Raw genomic sequence first — 24,774 nt, forward strand, 5'->3', positions numbered from 1 at the left:
GTGCAAAGTACATATATGTATCAGGAGAATATTCAATTGTTTCATAGAGATAAGACCTTGTTTTTGTTAAAAAAAAAAAACAGACTCAGAATTTTAGCTTAGTTGCGTAGAGCACAGAGAATAGCTAGCTCTCCTGTGCGTGCTCTGAGAACATAGTAAATTATGCGTAATGACTTCCTCTACAGGTTAATGAAGGCATTAGAGTTAGTCTGCACAAATTTGGGTTCCAGATTTAGAAACCTTTTTATTTTTAAGTCTCAGAAGATACCATCCTTATAACTGTTACAGAAATCTATTCAATTTTCATAAAATTGGTATAATATTTAAATTCACCAGACTTTGCTCATTTTCTGAGTAAGCAAGTTTTGACAGCTTTGGCCTAAAAAAAAATCTACAAAGCAGCTTTGTTTGTGCCTTTATTTGAATTTTTTGGCTTTAATTTTCTACTTGCCTCTAGCTCACAGTTTCCCTTGTCAACAGTAACTCACTGGACTTATACATGAGAGGAGATTCATGCCATTTCTTTTACAACAGTTATCTAACTATTACTGTATAGAGTCAGTTTAGCATGGTTTGAAGACAGAAAATAGACATCAGGCAAAAGCATCTCAAATTAAAACTATTCTTATTAAATATACCTTACTTCAAGACACTCAAGATCTTAACTTTTATTCCTTATACATGTACTGTCAAATAGTGGAAAGACAAACTGGCTCACATGAAGGTGTTTTTTACCCAGTGTTTATAATTATAACACTTTTCAATGCTTTTATTCTAAGCCTAATATACATATAAATTTTAAGCAGTCAAGTGTATCTTTATGTATAATATTTTCTGCATTTTCTTTTTTGGTTGTTTAACCTCTTTTCCTAAAAATTTACATATCTATGAATGTATTGGCTTATAGAAATAACATTGTATAACCCTTTGTAGTCTTTCATAGGATTTGTACAATTAATATTTGGATATTCAGTGATGACTAGGTATGTGAGGCTATTGTCTGGCATTCAAAGAGCATGTCCCTGAATTGTGTGGTTATCCCATTAATTTTGTGTTATATTATAGCAATACATAATTTTATTTTTTTTCTCTTTCTTAAGGTCAAAGAACTTTTACAAATGATTTTTTATAGTCCTTGACCAAACAAGCAACTGATGGTTCCTCATTTTGTATTTTACTTTAAACAGTATCTTGAGAAATTTATCTTAATTTACCAATTACAAACACCGTGGTCATAAAAACTCACCACAAACAGCAGAATATGCTCCTAATAATCTCAAGCTCTTTAAAAAAAATTCTTTGGGGACTGATATAGCATACCCAATTTCCAGTAAGGCTTATGGTAATGACTAAGGACCCCAGGAATTTGAAGTAATTTACATAAGACAACATTCCTTGACTTTACTGTCCCCAGGAAATGAATAGAAAGATTAGAAAGATGAACTGAAAGAGGCAGTTTAACAAGAGAAGAACAATTATATACAGAGTGAAGAGAACCTTAGGTGTTGAGAAAGTACAAGCATACTGAAGAGAGTTTAGGAGATTACAGAAGCAAATAGAAAAGAATTTTAAGGAATAAGAAAAAGTAAAAAATATAGTACAATAATACTAAACATATTTCTATTAATTTGTGGTCACCAAGAAATAAAACAATTCACAGGAAGATAATACACACATCAAAATAAATTTTAGAAAATAAATAAATACATATATGAATATTTTTGTAGCAATTACCTATGAAGGAATAAAACTGTAACATATCTAACTAAATGTATGATCATATATACTCTAAATAAAAACAGAGACATTGTTTAATGCAAATAATTTTATTGTATATTTACAAGTAATCTGACATTGGGTAGAAGAAATACCTACAGTATCATTTTAATATAAAATGACAAATGACTTTAATAAATTAAAATGACCATTTTTACTGAAAATTAAATAGTAATTATGTAAAAATAGTTTTAAATCATCAGGAATATTATTTTATTATACTGTTTTAAATATAGCACAGATGATTTTCTTAAACATCAAAGATATAATGGGCAAAACATTCAGGTCTCCAAGAAAATGTGAATTAGTAGTGACTGTGATAATGGGTTTAAGCAAACTAAGAAATCAAGCCTAGTGGTTGTGATTTTATGTCTGTTTAGTTATCAGTATGAAGGAGGACAGTGCTGAGACTGTGATTAATAAGTATTAATAAGTAATGGTACCCTGTTACCTTTCCTGTGGATGAGCAATGCATTCAGTGAAGCTAGAATGCCAGAATGATAGATAAGAATGTCTAGAGAACCTCTCAGTATTGATATTCCATGAAGTGATGAAGTGCAGACAGTGGGTTTAGTGACTTAGAGCATCCTAACATTTTGAAATCTTTATAACAATATTTTAACCTTTAGATTTGCAAGTCATTTGAAGTCAGTTACCATGACTGCACAGGTTAGAACATTATTAATTTAGATGTAATCTAGATGGAACCACAGTAGGACAATAAATAATCACATATACTTCTGCTAAAATAATTACACATGAAGAGTATATAATAAAGTACAAACAACTTACAACCTTAAAGAATTTAATTTTAGCTCTAGTAATTTTTATTTAATAGGATTTGATAAATTGTATCTTAAACGTGCAAACAGAAAAGGGCACAACTGGTTCCACTGAGATTGTACCAAATAACAATACATCAGAGGCAGGATCTAACATATTCTCAGACTTCAGGAATGTAAGTTGCACCATGTAGATATTAAATAAGATACCTGCCAGAAAAACTTTATTTAAGGTGTTACCTGGGTATTCAATGTAGAAAGCTGTCATGTGTGAATGTTCTTTTATTTTTTAATTTTTTTTCTTGTTGTCACACAGGACTAACCATACCAATTGTGCTTACAGTTTTGTTTTTTTTTTTTATATATTTACATTCATATGACATAAGTACCGGTATAAAAACTTATCAAGAAAACATCTTTTTTTTTTTTTTTTTTCCACAGCACAAAATCCCAGTACTTTGCTAAGGAGTTGTAAATCCAGTTATCGAAACACTCAAACTGTTTGTTTGGTGCACAGAAAGCAAAGATACTGGTGACAAAGAGCATGAACCATGCAGCTGTTAACACAGGCTAAAAAGATGAGGCTTCTTTGAAAGCTGCCACATATGGACACAGCTAAGATGCTTTCCCTTGTTTGCATCCACTCGGGTGTCTGAATACACTTTTCTTGACCCAACAATTATGTAAAAATGATCAGAAAAACTACTCACTCCAAGGTCACCTGAGCCACAGCGTCCATTGAACTGTATCCATTTTCCATGAAGATCTCTGTGTACCGACCCATCTTAATTGCTTCCAGCCATTCACCTACTGATCTGTAGGCTCCAGACCCCAGAGAGCCATGTTCTGCCAACAAAGTCGAGACCCTAGAACACACAAAATGTAATTATTAGAAGTGTGAACCGATGTGGTTTTTTATTTGTTCTACTAACATTCAATCAAATAACAATGGATGGTTGGGGCTACAATTAAATTGCAGGAACATTATACAATTAATAGCATGAGAAGTAATTCAAAATACAAGCGGAAAACATAAAAATAAACCTGAGAGATTTTTATTGTCAACTATGAATCTGGGCTTACAATAGACTAATTATAATATATTTTTTTAATAAAGATACTAGTCTAAGTTTTCATTGTTTATTTTGACGTCATTAAATAATATTCATTTTGTAAAGGTGTTTTTGGCTTTCTGTTTTGGGTTTTGTTTGTTTGTTTTGAGACAAGGTTTCTCTATGCAACCTTGGCTGTCCTGGACTTGCTTTGTAGACCAGGCTAGCCTCATACAGAGACCGACCTCCCTCTGCCTCCCTCAATGCTGGGATCACAGGTATGTACCACTGCTTCCTGCTATTTTATAAAGTTTTAATCTCCAGCTAAGGTAGCCAAAGGTTTGCTTTGAGTTTCTGTATTTTTTCATACAGACATCAACCCAACAGGTCCACAGTAAAGTTCCTTATTTTTTTTCTACAAATTTGCCCTACTCAATTGTTTCTCATCATAGTATATGATACAGTAGTCCCTACTCTTCTTTGTTTTCATTTTCCCTCACAGTCCCCTTAGCAAAGAGCATGATACAGACTAAAAAGCTGAATATTTGTTTAATGACATAGTTTACTGATCTCTAGCTATTAAGCAAACTGTTATAAAATTTATTAAAGATAAAATAAATAAGGGAAGAGGTAAACTTTAGACTTTGAGTATCCAATTACAGAATCATCAAAATTATGTAAATAGCTAAATAATTTGTAAATTGTATAAAGAATACTACCATGGGGAAGAGTCCAATAGAGTTTAGAAAACAGGATTAGTAAATAAAAAAATTAAGATTGTCAAATATTATTTATATTGTTATTGAAGTCATCATATCTTGTGGCAGTGAATAATGAGTGAGAGTGGATATTGCGCCAGGAACGAATACCTTGAAGAATTAATATTTAAGGATAGGAAGTGAATCATAAAGCTAAACCTATTCAGAACCTAATATGCTGAATTCTATAAGCCATATTTAAGAAAATACTATATACCATGTATAAGAAAGCAAAGAAAGATGATTGAGAAAAATCAATATGATTTAGAACATTAAGAACATTGTTTTATTATCATCTTCCCTTTGTTTATAACAATCACCTTAACATCCTTCAAATAAACAGACAAGAGAAAGGCTTCATATTGTCAATGACCATAGGGACTTTAAAAGTAGATATTTAGGAACAGCATATGGAATATTTGCTAAGAAGACCCATTCTCCAGCTGTTAGGTGAAGAAAGTTCAAAGTACCTCAACAGAGTTTGAAGTTTCATTTCTGACATGTTGAAATGACTTTCTACCTAGTAATTGTTGCACTAAGATCATACAATTTATGCCGCTTCATCATTAGCAAGCAGTTTTACTCAATTCATTTTAATAGGCAGCCAATTCATCTAGTAGAATGATTTCCTTTCTTGTAAAAAACAGACAATGTCATCAAATACACTGAAAGTAATAATCTAGTAAATTTTCTAATTTGGAACCAACTTGATTTTTATTAGAAGAAAAATTTCAACATTTTTTTCTGATAAAGTGAAAAAAACATTTTGCAGATATTGAATATTATTTTAATATATTCCTATTGAAATTCAGAAAAGTAGAAAATATGATTATTGGCTTGTACACATATTTCCACAAGATTATTCATTTATAGGTTCTAAATTTTCAAACTGAATACTAAATGATTAACCAAATATCTCTGTAGCAAGGCAAACCAGTCCTTCCAGTCATCAATGTTCCTAAACTGAGTGCCACAATGTAATCATATGTAAATGGCCTATGTTGAAATGTATTCAAAGAATTCATGTGTAATCATACTTAGACATCTGGTTAAAAAGGCACAAGTGCTTCCTCAGCCTCTAATAATCTCATTTCTCTAACTGTATGTATGCACTGAACACATTTGAGTCCTGTTTCCTAATTCTATTTCATTGTAGCTGTGTATGTATTTTTGTGACAATAACATATTATACAACTGGGTTAACAAAGGAGCTTTTAGGTATAATTACTTATATCAGGTTTTTTTATTCTAAGAGGGAAACATGAAAGATTATAATTAAGTAAACTAATGATATAAAGGTTCATATATTAATACATACATGAAGAAATTGATAAATATTTATGACATCAGCCTGATCAGATATACTCAGGAACATTACTCAAGTCTGGCCTTGTACCTGCTTGATGCATTAACCAGTGTCTTCAAACTACTTGGGTTTCGTATCAGCTTGTCCAGCATGTTGACTATTTCATCAAACTTGGGCCTGCTGTTTCTGTCTTTCTGCCAGCAATCCAGCATTAATTGATAAAGAGCAGCAGGGCAATCCATGGGGCTTGGCAGACGGTAGCCTTCTTCCACTGCTTTGATCACCTGTGCAAAGCAAAAGAGAATGAGGTTCACAGCAGCACAGAAGAGTCTGAAAATATTCCTCCATCTAACGTCCGACTTTTTCTTATCTTTGTCTTAGTAACTGTTAGGACCAATGAAATGATGATGCACACAAAAGATTTTATATGAAAGAGGTTTATTAGATGGAGATGGAGAGAGAGAGGAGAGAACGAGATATCATAGTGGGAAGGGAGGGGACTCCCTGACAGAGAAAGGGGTGAGAGCAAGACAGTAAGAGGGCAAGAGGCCAAGAGAGAGACAAAGTGGCAGGTTGGTCCCTTTAAGGATCAATTTAACTATGCCTGTCAGGTATGTCTACCTGGTGGACAACACCTAGAAGTAACCAAAATTACTATTTTTATAAACCACAACTACTTATAGTTGCTGTGAAATAAGACAATAGATAAGAATATACTATTACAACATTAAAAAAATAGGCCTTTTGAACATGTTGAAAAACTAAATGGTTAGCCAAAAGAATGGCAAACACCTTTAATATAAGCACTAAGGAGGCAGAGGCAGGTGATTTCTGTGAGTGTGAGACAAGCCTGGTCTACACAGCAACTTGCAGGACAGCCAGAGAGCTGTAGAAAGACCCTGTTTCAAAGCTCAAAAACAAAAAGAAAACCAAAACAAAACAAAAGCATAAATGCTGATGATTTTTACCTGTATCCTTGGTGGAGAATGCTTTATAAAACTAATTGTCATAAAATAATTCATGTCTTATTTAATTTTGCCTTCTAGAATCAAATAATGATTATATTTTTCTAGCAATTTCTCTGAAAATATAATATCTTTTCTCATAAAGAAGTATATACATTCATATTTTCAAAGTACTAGGATGGCAATTTTATTTCAAAGCAGACTTTTGGATGCTAAATGATGGATAAGTCAGAGGCCAAATTAGCATAACTGTGTTGTGTGTGTCATTTAATAATGTCAAAGTCTGGCTGTTTATTACCATCATTGAATTTCTGTCAGGAATTTGAAATGAGTATCTACTGGCACAGGCATTATAGATACTTATTTTAAACACATGTATGAGCATCAATTTGTGGAGATTTAAAAAACATTTATAACATTGCTGCAGACATGAACATATCAAAATACAAACAAATGTTTGTATTACTAACAATACAATGATCTTTTCTATCATAAAATATTTACAAATGTTATAAAGGAATGCATATCCCAAAAATTTATTATACATACACCTCTATGAAGTGTAATTGAAAGTTTCCCCAAATAATTTATGCATTGTTTAACAAACTGTAAAATAAAATCAGCAAAGGCATTTTACAAAGATGACCTTTAAGGACTGGAGATAAAAGCCAATACCTTCTCCACAATAAAGGAGATGAAATGTTTAAATGTGGTGGCAGGTGGAAAGAGGAAACTGTACATTTACAAAGCATATATGACCAGGAAATAGAGGGAAAGGAAGTGCATTCAAGCTCATTACACGGAAAAGTGAGTTCTGTTATCTTGAAGAAAACACATTTTTGAAGGAAATAAATATTATCAGGTTTAACATGAGATTTTTTTTTTTGTCTGAAGTGAGTGAGGATATCCAGATGACAATGTATAGGAATCTAACTGGTACAGGGGATACTTTGGGGATACAAATGCTAGGATTCTAAGCAGTAGGTCACAACTTGACACTTTCTAGTTGCTATCTACCAAACAGACAAACAAACAAACAAACAAAATAACAAAAATCAGTCTAAGAAGCTCAAAGTACAGGCAGAAAAAGAAAAGATAAAAGTACTCGAGGACTATGAAAGTAGTCTGAAAAATAACTGGAATACTGCAGTCAAGTGATCTCAGCAACATTCTACCTTAGCTAACCTATTTATTTAAAAAAATACAGAAATCAAAAGACATTTTCAACACCTATCGTATAGCTGATGTACTAAAAGCACAGGCATATTAAAAAATAAAAACAATAGATTCAAAAATTACTCTCAATTAACCCATACTCAAAATCCTCGACCCAAAATTTGACCTGCATCATAGATTTTGTAGTATGTGGGGACACAGGAGGAGTTGAAGAGCAAAAAGAAAAGGGCTGTAAACCATGCAAATACAGTCAGTTCCCATGTATAAAATTCTCAAAAATATATGTGAAATTTAAAGTACTTTAATTCATTGAGGATCTAGTTTTACACTTCATTATGAAATGAACAAATTAAATAAATTCCTTGCTTTTAATGTGAGTGTAAGGATTTTGTCTATATGCTTTGTGTCCTAGAGGTTCATGTGGTAGCTCTATCCTTCAATGAAACAACTGGATAGATGACTCAATACAAGGTAAATATAGTGGAAAAAAGTTATGACAAAACAGGACTGGAGCCTACCATAGAGGGCCTCTGAGAGACTCTACCTAGCAGTGTATCAACACAGATACTGAGACTCATAACCAAACCTTCAGCAGAGCGCAGGGATTCATATGAAAGAAGGGGGAGTTAGTAAGACCTGGAGAGGATGGGAGCGCCACAAGGACCAAATATACCTGAGCACAGGGGTCTTTTTTGAGACTGTTTCTCCAATTAAGGACAATGTATAGATATAACCTAGAAACCCTGCTCAGAGGTAGCCCACGGCAGCTTAGCATCCAAGGGGGTTTCTGCTTCTCTATTAAAAAAAAAAAATCTTAATCAATCCATGTACGGATATGGTTAGAGGAAAAAAGAACCACTACTTGCCCATGTCTATTCATTATTTGCGTAGCTTAGGTTGCCATAGCTCACCAGTTGGAGCAGATACTCCGAAATACACCTGAGGTGTAGTTTTGGCTGGACAGTGTTAATTGCTTGTGTGATAGTGTTGCTGCAAACAAAGAAAATGAGATGCAAACTAATAGTATCCTCATAGCATGTACAGGAAAGCAGGTGCTATAGTCTTAATGTACAAGAAATAAATGGAAAAAAAAAAACCTTAAATAAGTACACTGTAGAGTTAAGATTGTTCATTACATTTCATTTACAAGCAAGCAGTGAGATAGTAGTTGGTTAACTGTTAATGACACTATAAAGCAGCCGTTTTTAACCTTCCTAATGCTGTGACCCTTTAATACATCTACAAATATGATGGTTAACCAAACCATAAGTTATTTTCTTTGTTAGTTCATAACTGCAATTTTCTTACTCTTATGAGTTATAATGTAAATATTTGATATGCATAATATCTGATATGCGATGCCTGTGAAATGGTCATGTGACACCAAAGAAGTTGAGAACCCACAGGTTTTAAAAGTGTTTGACCCCACAGCTTGAGAACTGCTGCTCTAGAGGATCAATACATCCCATCTTCTTTTATAATCTTAAGAGAAAAAATATCATATTTCAGTATGATCTAAAATTCAAAAGAGTGTATTGAATATTAATGATGGAAATGATCAAAGTCTATCGTTCTGTCTCTTGCATCCTACCGTAAGCATTTGAATTTGGATAGAAAATCATTTGGTGGTTTCTTTCATGTTAGTATTATATATTTCTCAACATTAATTATATTTTTTATTATAAGAAGGATATTTACTTTTCCTACCAATTGAAATCACAATATAACATCTTATATTTCAAAGATTATCCTTTCAGCATTCATTCTCAGATGATTGTTTCTTCATCATCTTTGAAAATGATACTGACATAAACGGGGTAGACTGCCGTATCGCTAAAGCTATTTAGCAAGGGACTTGCGGTTTTTTTTTTTCTAACCTATAACTTTCCTTTACCCCAACTAACTTCTACCTCTTGCATAAAAATTACTTCCATAGCAACAAATGCACCACAAGGTAAACAAAGTATTTCGTATTTTCCAAGTAACTGTCATTTTCACAATTTTAAAATACTCAAAAGAGCCTGCATTCAGCTGACAAAGCATTCCATTCTCAACTTGAAGGCAAAAGACTATCTCTGTACTTACGTCCTGATTGGTCATCTCCCAGTAGGGTCTCTCACCGTAAGACACAACTTCCCACATTACAATGCCATAGCTCCAGACATCACTGGCAGAGGTGAACTTCCGAAAAGCGATTGCTTCTGGGGCAGTCCATCTGATTGGAATTTTGCCTCCCTATAATTAAACACACACACACATACACATCTCTTTAATATATATATATATATATATATATATATATATATAATCCTGCGTACTTCAAGGGTATCTAGGGATACTGCAGCTTCTTTGAGAATATCTAGAAAGAGATGTAACATTTTTAAGTCATTCTGTTTGACAGCAGGCAGTCTCTTTTCACATCTCCCAGCCCATGAGCACTTGTAGACTAACAACTAATTGGCTGTCGGGAAGGTTTCTGCTATGAATTCTGTTTGACTCTTGGAAGGCATACAGGACCTACATCTCAATTAGAGAGCCCAGGATGGCTGCGCTGAGTTGGGGTGGGAAGCACGCAAGCGCTTCAAAAAAGGTGTTGCTCTTAGCATTGCGGAAGTAAAGGACTCAAATGCACTGCGTGGATTTTTTTTTTAAAGTACAGAATTATAAGTAGAATATTTCAGTTGTTAAGTGAAACCCTGGAAAGTCTAAGAGTTCATAAAACAAGTAGGGATATGCTACATGCTGAAATCTCAGGCACATCCTTCCCTCAACATTGGTTTATTTCTGTAAGGCTTGGTTTTTCTCCTTTATCTTAATGGCATACTTCTGTAGTTGTTCAGTTAGAATGTCGAACCCCCAGAAAGTGCTATTTTTTTTTAACTGAGCTACTTAAGAGTGTTAAGCTTGGGGTACTAAAAAAAAAATCACATTATGAAGTTATTTTTTTCTGCCCACTTTCTAACACATATTGAGAAAGATTTTCTTGTAAAACACTACTTCATACCTACCCAGTTTGTAGAGAAGAATAATGAAAAAAAAATAGCATGCAGAATGGAGACAATTTCCATTAAAAAGCAAACTTTCAATATTTTTGAGAAAATAAGTTCATGTCTTGATTGAAATTTGAGAAGGAATAAAACTAAGGTTTAATCTGTTTGCTCACACACACACAGTAATACCTGGACTTTTTTTTAACTATTTTTGCCTAATAAGTATGCAAAGCACTGCATTACACAAAGCTTGCGACATGCTTGTTTTATTTTGCTTCATTTTCATTTATGTTTAGATTTATCTTTATTTTGAATTATGTACATGTGTGTGGGTTTACACATGAGCACAGGTGTCTGCAGGCTCTCCCAGATCTCCTGGAGCTAGAGTCACAGATGGTTTAGCTACCTGACGTGAGTGCCAAGAACCTAACTCAAAGTCTTTTCAATGGCAGTTTGCACTCTTAACAGCGCAGCCATCACTTCAGGGCTTTGACTAAGTTTTTACTGCTTTTTTTTTTTTTTTTTTTTAAACAGAATCTTGCTTTATGGCCCAGGATGGCCTTTAACTTGTAGCTTCCAGTAATCCTCTTGTCTTGGTATCCTAAATGTTGCGACTGGAGGAAAATTGCCACGTTCTGCAACTTGTGATTAAATCACCTTTTCCAAAGTGCAATTTATTAATTGCACAGAGCTGTGTCTCTGAGCTGTTCTGTTCATTGGAACAATCTGTGTGTATTACTACCTTCTGAGGTTCTCTTACTTGATTATTTCTCATTACATATATTCTCTACAAACTATTTCCACACCCAACTAGAGAAGGAAACCTTGAGGTTCTCAGGATCTCTGGGTGTTCCACCAGTGCTGCCACATAAGACAGTGTCAAGGGACTTGGAAAAAGCTACTTTTCATTTAACTAAGACATCTAGCCATCAAAACAGCAATAGACTTTCTGCAACCTCAATTGAGCTCAGGCTGACTTTATTAAGTGCAACTGTAACCCCAGGAGAATCTTAATTGACTTTTCATTCAGCGAAAATAATGGGAGTTATAGTTAGATGTGGAAGAGGAGAAACATTTCATCAATTAATTCATTGATTTAGTGAGATGACCTTTAGAATTATTTTTTTGCTTAACCAAATTACTCTTGCTTTTAATCATAGCAAAATTCCTCAAAAATCCATGTGCCACAAGTCCTAGTTGTCAAAATGAAACAAGCAAACCTAATAATCTATTAAAGAGATTTTTTTAGACACCAATTTTACAGTAGAATTTAATAAGGACACATGTAATTCATAGATTGTAATTTAAGGATTAGAGATGACAAAAATGTTATTCTGTATTGAAACAAAGTTAGCCCATTTGTACAGTGAAGGAATCTACATTAAATCTCCATCTCCACAAATATTTTAGACATTGAGGATATCCAAGCTGATAATACAAAAAATATTTAGAATTCCTCAAACATTTATTAAAAGGTTCAAATTGAAAAAGTAAAGCAAATAGTCTGTCCACAAATTCCTTTTATAAAAATAGCCACTGTTTTTCTCAGTTAATTTTATACATCATTTCAGGAAAGAATTTGTTTTCTGTAAGATGCATATTTATGATAGCTATTACACTGTAAGTAATAATCAGCTTTCCATAGATGTAGGTTTAATAGTTCTTATACTTTGTAAATCAAGCAGTGAGACATTTCAATAGCTCCAGAAAATCAAAACTTTTAAAAGAAGTGAAACTGATTTTCCCACAACATAAACTCTGGAGATGAAAAATAAAATACTTTTTTAATTTATTTCACAATTGAGGATACTACAGTTCAGATAACTTAGGAACTCAAACAGGGCAGGAACCTGCAGGCAGGGGCTGACACAGAGGCCATAGAGGGGTGCTGCCTTCTGCCTTACTCACGCTATTTTCTCATAGAATCCAGGACCACCAGCCCAGGGATGACACTATCAATAATTTGGCTTTCCCCCAAAGATCACTAATTACAAATAAAACGCCCTACAGTCTTGCCTATAGCCCAATCTTATGAAATTTCTTATGAAATTATTTCCTCAGCTGAGGCTCTCTCTTCTTCAGTGACACTAACTTGTATCAAGTTGACTTAAAACTAGCAGTAAAGTGTCCTTAAGGAAAAAAAATAATAAATTACTGAGACTTGGAAGGTAAATACTTTCACTATATAAGGTTAATTTTTGAATTTTCTTGTACTAAAATGAAACAGAAAAGTAGAACTGGATTTTCTATTTCCAGTCTCTTTTCTCTCATGTTTTCTCTGTATCTTTGACTTATTTGGAGGAATGCCCTTTTGCTACTTCTTTTATCATCTTTAAAAATTAAATGACCCTAGACTACTGGGTGAGTAACGCATTCTGTTAGATCTTACCCTTGTGGTGTAGGCTGCCTCAGGATCATCTTCCAGTACCCTAGAAAGTCCAAAGTCAGACACTTTGCACACAAGGTTACTGTTGATTAAGATGTTTCTAGCAGCAAGATCTCTGTGCACGTAGCCCATGTCAGAAAGGTACTTCATCCCTGCAGCGATGCCTCTCAGCATGCCAACAAGCTGAATCACAGTGAACTGCCCATCGTTTTTCTGCAAAGACAGTGTAACATTAGGCTGACGGTTTGATTCACAGGAGGAAAAGTTGGAAAAGCCTCTTTCAATCTTCAAATTAATGTTACCACCTTTCAAAATGCAAATGCAATTTCTACTCAGGGAAAATGGAAGGCATTAGAAACCACAAACTTACCTGATTATGTTGATCTGGTCAAATGAGGTAAAGACTTTGACAGTCCTTCAAAAATCTCATGCAGCACACACACACACACAAACACACACACACACACACACACACACACACACCAACAGAGGCACTTCAGAAAGAGGACTTTAGTGGGGAAATAAAAAGGGAGGAGACAGTGTAATAGGAAGTGTAAAGGATTAAAAGTCACAATGCATCCACTCCTGATGAGATCTGATAGACTAGGATCAGAAGGAAGGAGAGGAAGACCCCTCCTATTAGTGGACTTGGGGAGGGGTATTCGTGAAGGAGGGAGAGGGAAGGTGGGATTGGGAGGGCAGGAGGGAGAGTTTTATGGGTGGATACAAGGTGAATAAAGTGTAATTAATAAAAATTAAAAAAAATATTTAAAAAATCAGATTATGAAAAAGTCATTACACACATATATAAAATGATTACAGAATATAAATGAATAAATAAATAAATAAATAAATAAATACTTTGTGTTCTTAACATAGCTATAGACCAAAATGTACAGAATTATACAAGTATGTTAAAATATGTTGAGGATATAATTTCCTTCATAAAAAATATATGTTCAAGGTAAAGGTACCAGTGCACTATACTTCTTATGAAGAGGTATATGCAAGGGGAAAAACCTCAGGAAGAAATATAAACAGCCTTAAACAAGCAATACGTGTTATTGGTACTGTTTATAGCTAATACTCAAAAAGAGTATGATGACGGGTTTTCATGAAACAATTGTTTATAGTCATAGTATCTTTTTTATAAGAATTTAATATGTAATCCTTAATTGTTAATTTGCCTAAACCAGAAATGTTTATAGAGAATGATATAAAGAAAACACACGCAAAACGAAAATCACCACTAATTAATTTATTAGTTTACTTAAATGCTTTGAGACAATGCTTTAGTATGTATTCCTGGCTATTCTGTAGTTCTCTATGTAGACCATGCTGATCTCGAACTCACGAAGCTCTGTCTGCATCTACTTCAAGGTGCTGCCACTGAAGGTTTATCTGAACACACTCAGTTGTGCTCAGTTTACATTTCGTGTTCTTACAGTGCACAAAGGATGTTACACACTAAGCGTTCTTTCTAATAATGCAGGTAATAAGTCTGTATGTAAACTTTGTAAAATAGAGTGTAAAGAAGAAAAAGTTGGTCATCCATAGCTGCTTTGTGTTAGTCCCTAGTAATATTACTCTTACTTACTTCACTTCTTTTCTGGGTTGTTCTTTTACGACTCATGTGTCAACATATCTTCTATGTCTGCATGCTCTGCTTAGTAATTCTAATCATGTGGTTTGTATAACTTTGTATGTTGTACTGTACTTCATACAGACAAACATAAAAACAGTGGATGTAATTTTAAAATTCCATGTTGTTGTCTTTTTGTGCATTGTAGCTTCTTTATTCTTAGACATCAGAAGTGTTTGCTCATTATTCCAACCGACTGCCAAATTTGGCTGACAGTGAGTGTATTTTGTGGTGATTTAAAGGAAGCCATCTAAACGGACATATTAGGGTAAAGGTAAAATGGCCTGAGGAAACACAAGACTTTCTGCAAAGTGGATGGGAACAGTGATAATTACTGAGCACTGGGAAGGAAAATATCAACACTTCTTGGAAGTGTGTTGTCAAAGACATTAAAAATGATAAAGTTAAGTGAGCTCATAAAGATTAACTAATGTCTTGAGTCACTTTAAATAAAGTAACAATGCAACTCTAAAAGACTGGAAAACCTGAAAATGCAGAGAGAAAAACTGGCAAAAGGGTGGTATATTGGTATAGATTGGAGATTAAAGCTGAAACATTACACACTAGAGAAACACTACAATAATTCTTCACAGACCCCTTTAAAAGTGTCATCAACTTCATAACAGCCACTTTCTCTTCAGAAGCAACACTCACTACATTGACCTTATCAATTTCCAGACTGCAGGCTACTCAAATGAGAATGTTACATTATTTACACAAGATATTTACAAATACAGTGAGTTGTGAAAACTATGACGTGTGCGTTAAATTGTTTTATTCACAAAACCCAGAACACTTGACTACATAAGCTATATTCTCATGGTGATAACTTTTCTGCTGATACTTAAGAGTGTGCAGATACCAAGTGGGTTCCCTAGTAAAGGGAACAGGGACTGTCTCTGACATGACCTCAGTGGCTGGCTCTTTGATCACCTCCCCCTGAGGGGAGAGCAGCCTTGCCAGGCCACAGGGGAAGACAATGCAGCCAGTCCTGATGAGACCTGATAGGCTAGGGTCAGATGGAAGGGGAGGAGGACCTCCCCTATCACTGGACTTGGAGAAGGGACATGGGAGGAGATGAGGAAGGGAGGATGGGATTGGGAGGGAAAGAGGGAGGTGGCTAGAGCTTGGGAGACAAAGTGAATAAACTGTAATAATATAAAAAAATAAAATTTAATTTAAAAAGATTGTGCAGATACACACACCACATACATGCCATATATATATGTTTATATATATAAACATATATATATATAAACACACACATATATATAAACATATATATATATAAACACACATATATATATAAACATATATATATATAAACATATATATATATAAACACACATATATATATAAACATATATATATATAAACATATATATATATAAACACACATATATATATAAACATATATATATATATATATATATAAACTCACAACACACATCACACAGTCACACCTACCACACACACATGCACACATACAAACTTACAACATACACGCATTAAGCATACGCACCATACTCTCATATACCACACACAGCACACTCACACACATGTATACATTACACATACACCACACACCACATGCATACACATCACATGCCACACACAAATACATACACCACATCACACATGTACGCATGGCAGAATATTAGGAACAGAATTTGCTGGTAGGAAGAAAAGAACCGTTTGGACTGGAATGATGTTAAGAGAAGGTATTGGAGGTGAGTATGATTAAAAAAAACATAATATACATGTATGAAACTGTCCGAGGATAAAATAAAAATATTCCATAATTTTGGGTGTTTATTTGAATAACTTTTCTTTACTATTTCCTTTTTCTTGTCTCTATCCTTTTTGCCCCTTCATTTTCTTTCTTTCTTACCTCTCTTTTTTTTTTTTTTTCTTTACAGGCATCTCTATTTTCATTTTGTTCAAAATAATCCATATTCTTAAATAAGTACAAGAACTTGTAATTCGATTTGTGTAAGTTTTCAGAGGAAACATGCGTTTCAAAAGTCAGTTAATTGTGCAAGATAATGGCATTGACTAATTTACTCTGAATCCATTTACTACTTTAGCAGTAACGTTGCTCACTTTTAATTTCAACTCATGAACAGAATACATACAGCATTACGTCGTTAAACCCGGGCTGGCTCTTACCTTTAGAAATGTGTCTAGGGAGCCATTCTCCATATACTCTGTCACTATCATCACGGGTTTGCCTGGAAGAAAAGAGGGGTACAAAGTGGCCTTAGAGGGTGCTACGCTCTTGGATTAATTTTTACGTTATTTTTTTTCATAAAATATGTTTTTGTCATGGTTTTCACACACAACTTAACAACAACCGCCAGATCCTCCCCCTTTTTTTTTTGGTCTTTCAAAAACCAAATCCAAAGAACGCAGCCACCTACATCAACAACAGAACTCCACAAAACTAGGAGTTGTAAACCAGGCATTTTAAGGTGATATGTGCACGTGTGCTGTGGTGCTCATATATGTTTATTTCAGCTTTAAATAAGTCATTTTATTTCCTAGTATAAAAACATTGTATGCTGTATTGGGCTTATTCTCTTGAAACACGGTGTCAGGACTCCAGACCTGGAACTACCATCAACTCCTTCCCAGTTAACGCTGCAGCACCTGAGACAGATTCTGTCTTCTTTTCCGACTCACACACCTCTGATTTGAAAGGCAGCATGCTAGCACTGTCCAGTGACTTTAGTTTAAAAATAGATTTTCAGGGCACTCTTCAGGAGCCAGAATCAGGTGATTAGTTTTCTTGCAATATGCTACTGATTTTATTCAACGGTCTGGAAAAAACTTGGCTCACTGCACTATGAGCTTGGACAAGTCAGTCCATGCTTGGTATTTACCTGTTACAATGATGTTAACCATGGCATCTATCTTATAATTGTGAATTTATACCAAATCTTTGCTCACCTAAGAAGTCAGTGCAGTTTTCACAACTTAGACTAAGATACTACTTTAAATCTTTGATAAACTTTTTAATAATATTCTTTTCTATTAGATTTTTAATTTTTTACATTAATTACATTGTATTCCCTTTGTATCCCAGCTGTAACTTCCTCCCTCATTCCCTCCCAACCCCACCCTCTCTCCCTCATCTCCTCCATGCCCCTCTCTAATTCCACTGATAGGGGAATTTGTATTCTTGCTAGATGCAAGTTTCAAAGCAAAGACTCATGACCAAACCTTTGGCAGAGTACAGGGAATCATAAGAAAGAAGGGGAGTTAGTCTGATGGGGAAAGGATAGGAGCTCCACAAGGACCAAATATATCTGGGCACAGGGTCTTTTCTGAGACTGACATTCAACCAAGGACCATGTATGGATATAACCTAGAACCTCCACTCAGATGTAGCCTGTGGTAGCTCAGTAACCAATTGGTTTCCCAAAGTGAGGGGAACAGGGACTATTTCTAACAGGAACTCGATGACTGGCTCTTTGGTCTCCCCACCCCCGAAGGGAGGAGCAGTCCTGTTAGGCCACAGAGGAGGGCTTTGCAGCCAGTCCTGAAGATACCTGATAAAACAGGATCAGATGAATGGGGAAGAGGTCCCCCCCATCTGTGGACTTGGAAAGGGGCACGGTGGAGATGAGGGAGGGAGGGAGGGAGGGACTGGGAGGGAATGAGGGATCGGGACACGGCTGGGATACAGAGTTAATAAAATGTAACTGATAAAAAAAAAAGTTAAATAAAAAATTAAAAAAAATGTTGTAATTAAGAGTAATAAATATACACTATTTATGAAAAAAAAAGTTGACTCCCACAATAAACTATATATTATCCTCACAAAAGTGGCATTTTATACATAATGTGCCTATAAAAATGATAATGAAAAACAATATAAAAACATTTCTGTATAATGAGACAATTACTAAAACATTGCAATCACTTTTAAAATTTTGTAATAACATCAATTTTTAAAATTCATGCCATTTTACTTTACAATAAAAATATGTTAAGTACAATTAAGCATTAATTTAAATTATCTTGAGTTAAGAAAAAGATCTCTGACAATAAAATTACTAACTTTTATATCCATTATTTATACTTTATATTTTATACATCTCATATTACTAATAGATATGAGTTTTATACAACTATGCACAACAATGTTATTAACTTAATGATAGCCTCAAGATGAGTCTTTTACTTAAGAATTGATGAGTTCAGGACATAGAATTAGAACTTGCATATTTAAACACACCATACTATACAAAATTGCTACAGAAAATCTGACAATCACATATGAAAAATAATGTAGAAGGAAAAAAATTCATTTAAGATTATTTAAAACTCACCACTTAAGATAAGTTGGACAGTTTAATTTCTCACTCAGATGATGATGTTCTCTTGAAGTACTTTAGAGGCAATTTACTTTTGATGGAGATACAGTATATTACAAAGGCAGGAAATTTTCCCCATCCTCCTTAGAGCTAAACATTTGCTTAAAAACTTTATTAGACATATCTATAGAAGGTATGATTAGAAATGGCTAATATTTAAGAAAGGGTATGTGATATGCCCATAAAGAATTCATCAAGTTCAAAACCAGACAAAACCTTGATTTCTTAAAACATGAAATGATGAGAGAAAAAAAAATATTGCTTTACAATTTGACTTCCAACTCAAAATAGACAATATTTATGAAACAAATAGCTGATTCTATCCTTGGTGTGGAGAAAGAGAAAACTCTGTACATTACTGGTAGGAATATAAAATGATAAAACACTATGTAAATCAGGATAGCATTTTTCAGGGAACTAGTAACTGCAAAACTAAATTATCCAGTTCTACTATTTAATTTGTAGGAGCACTAGTCATATTCAAGAAACACTTTTTTGATATTTATTTTATATATTTATTTTATATATTACAATTTATTTACTTTGTATCCCAGCTGTAGCCCCATCATCGTCCCCTCCTAATCTTGCCCTCCCTTCCTCCCTCATCTCTTTCCATGACCCTCTCCAAGCCTACTGATAGGGGAGGACCTCCTCCCCTTCTATATGACCCTAGCCTATCAGGTCTCCTCAGGACTGCCTTTCATATTCTTCCTCTGTGGCCTGGTAAGGCTGCTTCCCCCTCAGGAAGAGGTGATCAAACAACCAGCCACTGAGTTCATATCAGAGACAGCCCCTGTTCCCCTTACTAGTGAGCCCATCAAGAAATACTTTAATGCCATTCATAATGCCTATGAAAAAAAGCCAGTCTAGATGTCAATCAAGAAATTGTTGAAAAAATAACATGTGGTATCAACAATGAAATTTCTTTCAGTGATAAACAAAAAATAAATTGTGACATTTGCAGAAAAAAAATTGGGTGGAAAATGTCATAATTGTTAAATCAAACAAAATAAAGCCATACATAATAAGAAATATGTATAATTTCTTCTCATACATGGAAATTAAGACATAAAATAGTGTGCAGTTTGTGTGTGTATGCATTTGCATAGATGTGTATGGAGATAGGATAAGCAGAAAAAAGGCACCATGGAAAGGGAAGATTACAAAGGGGACTGTGAGAGGTGAAGAAATGACTGACCAAAAGGGAGGAGTAGAAAGGTGAAAAGAAAAGGCAATGGACTCACCATGACAGGATAGCAGAAGTGGGCTAAGGGCTGAAAGGGAACCTCAGCAGGAGGAGGTCAGCTGGCCATAAAGCCAGGAAGAACAAAAACAAAATTTTAAGTAAAACCCTATATATTTCATGTTAGTATAACATGGAGAAAGGTCTATAACTATTGGTAGTTTATATTCATAAATACAGGACTATTTCTAATTTGAATTTTATTTAATGATTGTGATGGTTCAACAAAAAGAAAGTCAGGCACATATTGAAGTGGAAAATTCTGTTTGGGACTCTTTGGGTTTTAATCTGATATTTCAGGGTCCATTTTGGATTTTTATTTTGATGAATCTGTTTTCTTTCAAGAATTCAAAATTCCTATTCCTATGTTCTTCCATGTCTGATTGACAAACTGTTTAGCTGCTAATATTAAGGTATTTACACTTTATGCCAGTGAAATATTTTGTTGTAAGATGTTTCCCTTATCTTTGTCTGCTTTTTTTAAAATTTATTTTTTCTTATCAGTTACATTTTATTAACTCTGTATCCCAGCCCTGTCCCACTCCCTCATTCCCTCCCAATCCCACCCTCCCTCCGTCATCTCCACCATGCCCCTTTCCAAACCCGCTGATGGGGGGGGGAACCTCCCTCCTCCCCATTCATCTGATCCTGTTTTATCAGGTATCTTCAGGACTGGCTGCAAAGCCCTCCTCTGTGGCCTAAAAGGACTGCTCCTCCCTTGGGGGTTGGGGAGGTCAAAGAGCCAGTCATTGAGTTCCTGTTAGAAATAGTCCTTGTTCCCCTCACTATGGGGAACCAATTGGTTACTGAGCTACCACAGGCTACATCTGAGCAGAGGTTCTAGGTTATATCCATACATGGTTGAATGTCAGTCTCAGAAAAGACCCTGTGCCCAGATATATTTGATCCCTTGTGGAGCTCCTATCCTTTCCCCATCAGACTAACTCCCCTTCTTTCATATGATTCCCTGTACTCTGCCAAAGGTTTGGTCATGAGTCTTTGCTTTGAAAACACTGCTAGTTAGAGTCTTTCAGATGCGCTCAGTAGACTCCTGTCATACGTTCAATGCACATCCCATCTGTCTTTCTAAACGAGGATTGATCATCTTACCCCATGTCCACTCTCTTGATTATCTTTTTTAGGTGTATAGATTTCATTATGTTTATCATATCTTATAGGTCTATATAAGTGAGTATATACCATGTTTGTCTTTGTCTGCTTTTAAAAATCAGTGCTTACCTGGAATGAAGCTCTATTCCCACCACAAGGGAATATGTGGGAACCACTAACATCAGCTTATCACATAACATATCAGTATTTTTATAAATTGCCTATAAACTAGAGCTTAAAATATGCAGTGATGAAATTAAGAGTCAAAATTTCTGGAATCAACCCAAGTTTCCAGAAATCTTCCTTAGTTAGCCTCTTTGCTTTAAATCCACCTAATCCATTCCTTTCCTTATAGAAATCTGTCTAGAGTACTGTACTGTTACAAACAGTTACAGGAATTGAATTACCTCAGATTTCTATGGAACACAGTCCCTGAAGTAGCTCATAATCATGAACAGACATCACGATGATCAAAGAAAAACACTGATTTATAGCTGTCCTTACCTTATTCATTCCATGGTCTTATATTTATAGGGCTTCTCTCTGCATCTACTTAAAGCAATTTTAATTTCTTCTCTCCTTGTAATTTATTCTTTCTGTCTACCTTTGTGTATTTTAGACTCGCTACTAATGGTTACAAATTACTAGTAAATAATAGACACAATCATCTCTTAGCATCTGTTTAGAATTGTTCCAAAATTCCCATATACCCAACTCTGCAGTAGCTTAAGTCCCTTATATAAAACTGCATGATATTTATAAATAGCTTACGAACATCCTGAATAATTTAATGGTTTTTAGATTGCTTACCATACATAATAAACTGCAAATACTATGGGGAATAGTTTCACTTTTCAAGGATTGACGGTAAGAGAAATGCCTGTCCTTGTTTAAGTGGGAAGCACCTCCTTCCCTCTCCCCACCTGATCAGTTTCCATCTGCAGCAGGTTGAATTTCTTGGATATAAAACCTTTAGGAGTCCACATATGTTTTCAACTGTTGAACCAAGGTCTAGAGGGCAGGGATGAGACAGATGTCTTACAAAAAAAAGTATCTCAATTTGTGCAAATTTATATCTTACAATTCACCCCTACCTCTCCAAAACTAAGAATATAAAATTTGTATTGTAAAAAGAGCTCTATAATCACAAAAGGGACTAACAATGAAAAATACACATTTAGAAAAAGAAAATGATTCTTTTCAAACGAGACAGGTGCCTTGTCTACGTGATTTTTTGACTACTATGACTACTATTATCTAATTGCAAAAGTCAGATTAATTACGTATGATAGTGCAGGTTGGAATGTCAAAAACAAAAATGTAATTTGAGAAGTATGATAGGGACCTAAAATGCATTTCTAATTTTCAGTGATGATGGAAAAGCAATTAAAATGGATGTTTGCAAACAAGTACAAGATTCTTTTGTTGATAAGAATAAGACAATTCAGGATCCATTCGATTATTTTTTTATGCTTGAGTCATTTTAATGCTAATTACATTTATTTTGGCTTGTGTTTTGTCTCAGTTGCAGCTATCCAGCAAAAATGACATGGTAATAATTACCATGGCTTACTCTAACCGTTGTAAATTCAATAAAAGTGAATAAATCATTTTTCATTATCCAGCTGGAAGAAGAGAAACAGTGTAGATCTGCCAATAATTTTGCAAGCATATTATCAAAAATCCATACAAAAAGAGCTCATAAAGCATGTCAAGACAGGACTTTAATCACAGAGGACAATCTATATTGCTTTGTGTTATTTCCTGAAGACCTAACCCAAGCAATCTATGAAAAAGAGGAATGCTATTTGTGATTTTGCCTTCATTATTGAAGCTCATAAGCTAGCTCTTGTTCCTTAACTTATTAAATGCTTATCTTTATGAGGTCATATGTTATTGAATATTACCAAAGTTCTACAGTCATGGTATCACAGTTGGAGCCAATCCAAGTTTTATGTTGTACTTGAACATATGGTTGGAGTAGTAATATCAACTTGGTAATCACTCTCATCTACACATTGTCTCCCTTTCTTGAGGATTTCAACTTCTCTCATGTTTCTTCTTTCATGCTACTCTCGCTATCTCTCTTTGTTATTGTCTCTGTCCCTCTCTGTCTCTATTTTACTGTCTGCCTGTCTGTCTCTCTCTCCCTCTGTCTTCCCTTCCACATACTTCAGGCAATCTATTATGATGTCAGTTTGCATTTCACTTGTAAGAAGTATCTGAGGTTGAACACAGGGGTCTTTCCAGAGACTCATTCTCTAAGCAAGTATCAGGCATGGAGATAACCTAGAACCCCTGCACAGATGTAGTCCATGGCAGCTTAGTGTCCAAGTGGGTTACATAGTAATGGGAAGAGGGACTGCCTCTGACATAATCTGATTGGCCTGCTCTTTGATCACCTCCCCCTGAGGGGAGAGCAGCCTTACCAGGCCACAGAAGATGACAATGCAGCCATTCCTGATGTGATCTGGTAGACTAAGATCAGAAGGAAGGAAAGAAAGACCTCCTCTATCAGTGGACTTGGGGAGGGGTATGTGTGAAGAAGGGGGAGGGAGGATGGGACCAGGAGGGAAGGAGGGAGGGTCTTATGGGGGGATAGAAAGTGAATAAACTGTAATTAATAAAAATAAATAAATTTAATTATAAAAAAATAAAAGGACAGTGAACCTTAAAAAATAAAAAAAAATTAAAAAAAAGAATGGAAATGTAGTTTACTTCTATGAAGGAAAAGGAGTAGTTAGTAGAGTTTGCTATTCAATCAATATAAGTTTTCAGTTATGCAGGAATTATTTGTGACAGTTCAAGAAATCCTCTGTATAATATTTTGTTAGTATTAATGAATTCAAGGATTTTTTTTGCTGAGAATATACATTATAATACATATTTCTAATTATCATTACAGTACATATTTCTAATTATCATAAATTTGTTTCTTTATTGTTGGTTATTTTGTTTTTCTTTGTTTTGAGAATAGCGTTGGTTCACATTCTGCAGTTTATCTGTACTAGAAGTTTCTGTCTAGAATGTTAACTTCAGAAGAACTATGATTGTACTTGTCTCAGTTTTCTGAAGCTTGGAATTCCAGTTGAGGCATTCAATGAATGCCTGGTTTCTGGTGTTTGTGTGTGTTAAAATCTACTACACATACTTAATTTTTTTCTTTATTATTATTATCTATTACAAGCTGTAGTACTCTCCCTCATCTT

At 34.6% G+C, this 24,774-nt stretch overlaps 1 protein-coding gene across 10 annotated transcripts in view; it reads right to left on the reverse strand.

The window, feature by feature from the left end:
* The window catches only part of Epha5 (EPH receptor A5), a 339,138-nt gene that overhangs the window by 9,314 nt on the left and 305,050 nt on the right, over positions 1 to 24,774 (reverse strand). For 8 of the 10 annotated variants that reach the window (XM_060380832.1, XM_060380830.1, XM_060380831.1 and 5 more), the window contains 5 exons: positions 17,003 to 17,064; positions 13,195 to 13,404; positions 9,901 to 10,050; positions 5,765 to 5,958; positions 3,269 to 3,424 (listed from right to left, as the gene is read on the reverse strand). In XM_060380832.1, the coding sequence (XP_060236815.1) occupies positions 3,269 to 3,424; positions 5,765 to 5,958; positions 9,901 to 10,050; positions 13,195 to 13,404; positions 17,003 to 17,064 (772 nt within the window). Of the gene's footprint in view, positions 1 to 1,832; positions 3,425 to 5,764; positions 5,959 to 9,900; positions 10,051 to 13,194; positions 13,405 to 17,002; positions 17,065 to 24,774 lie in introns of those variants that run through there. The other 2 variants (XM_060380838.1, XM_060380835.1) reach the window with 1 other exon arrangement.

The sequence above is a fragment of the Meriones unguiculatus genome, chromosome 3 (assembly GCF_030254825.1).
Source record: "Meriones unguiculatus strain TT.TT164.6M chromosome 3, Bangor_MerUng_6.1, whole genome shotgun sequence".
Classification (NCBI taxonomy): Eukaryota; Metazoa; Chordata; class Mammalia; order Rodentia; family Muridae; genus Meriones; species Meriones unguiculatus.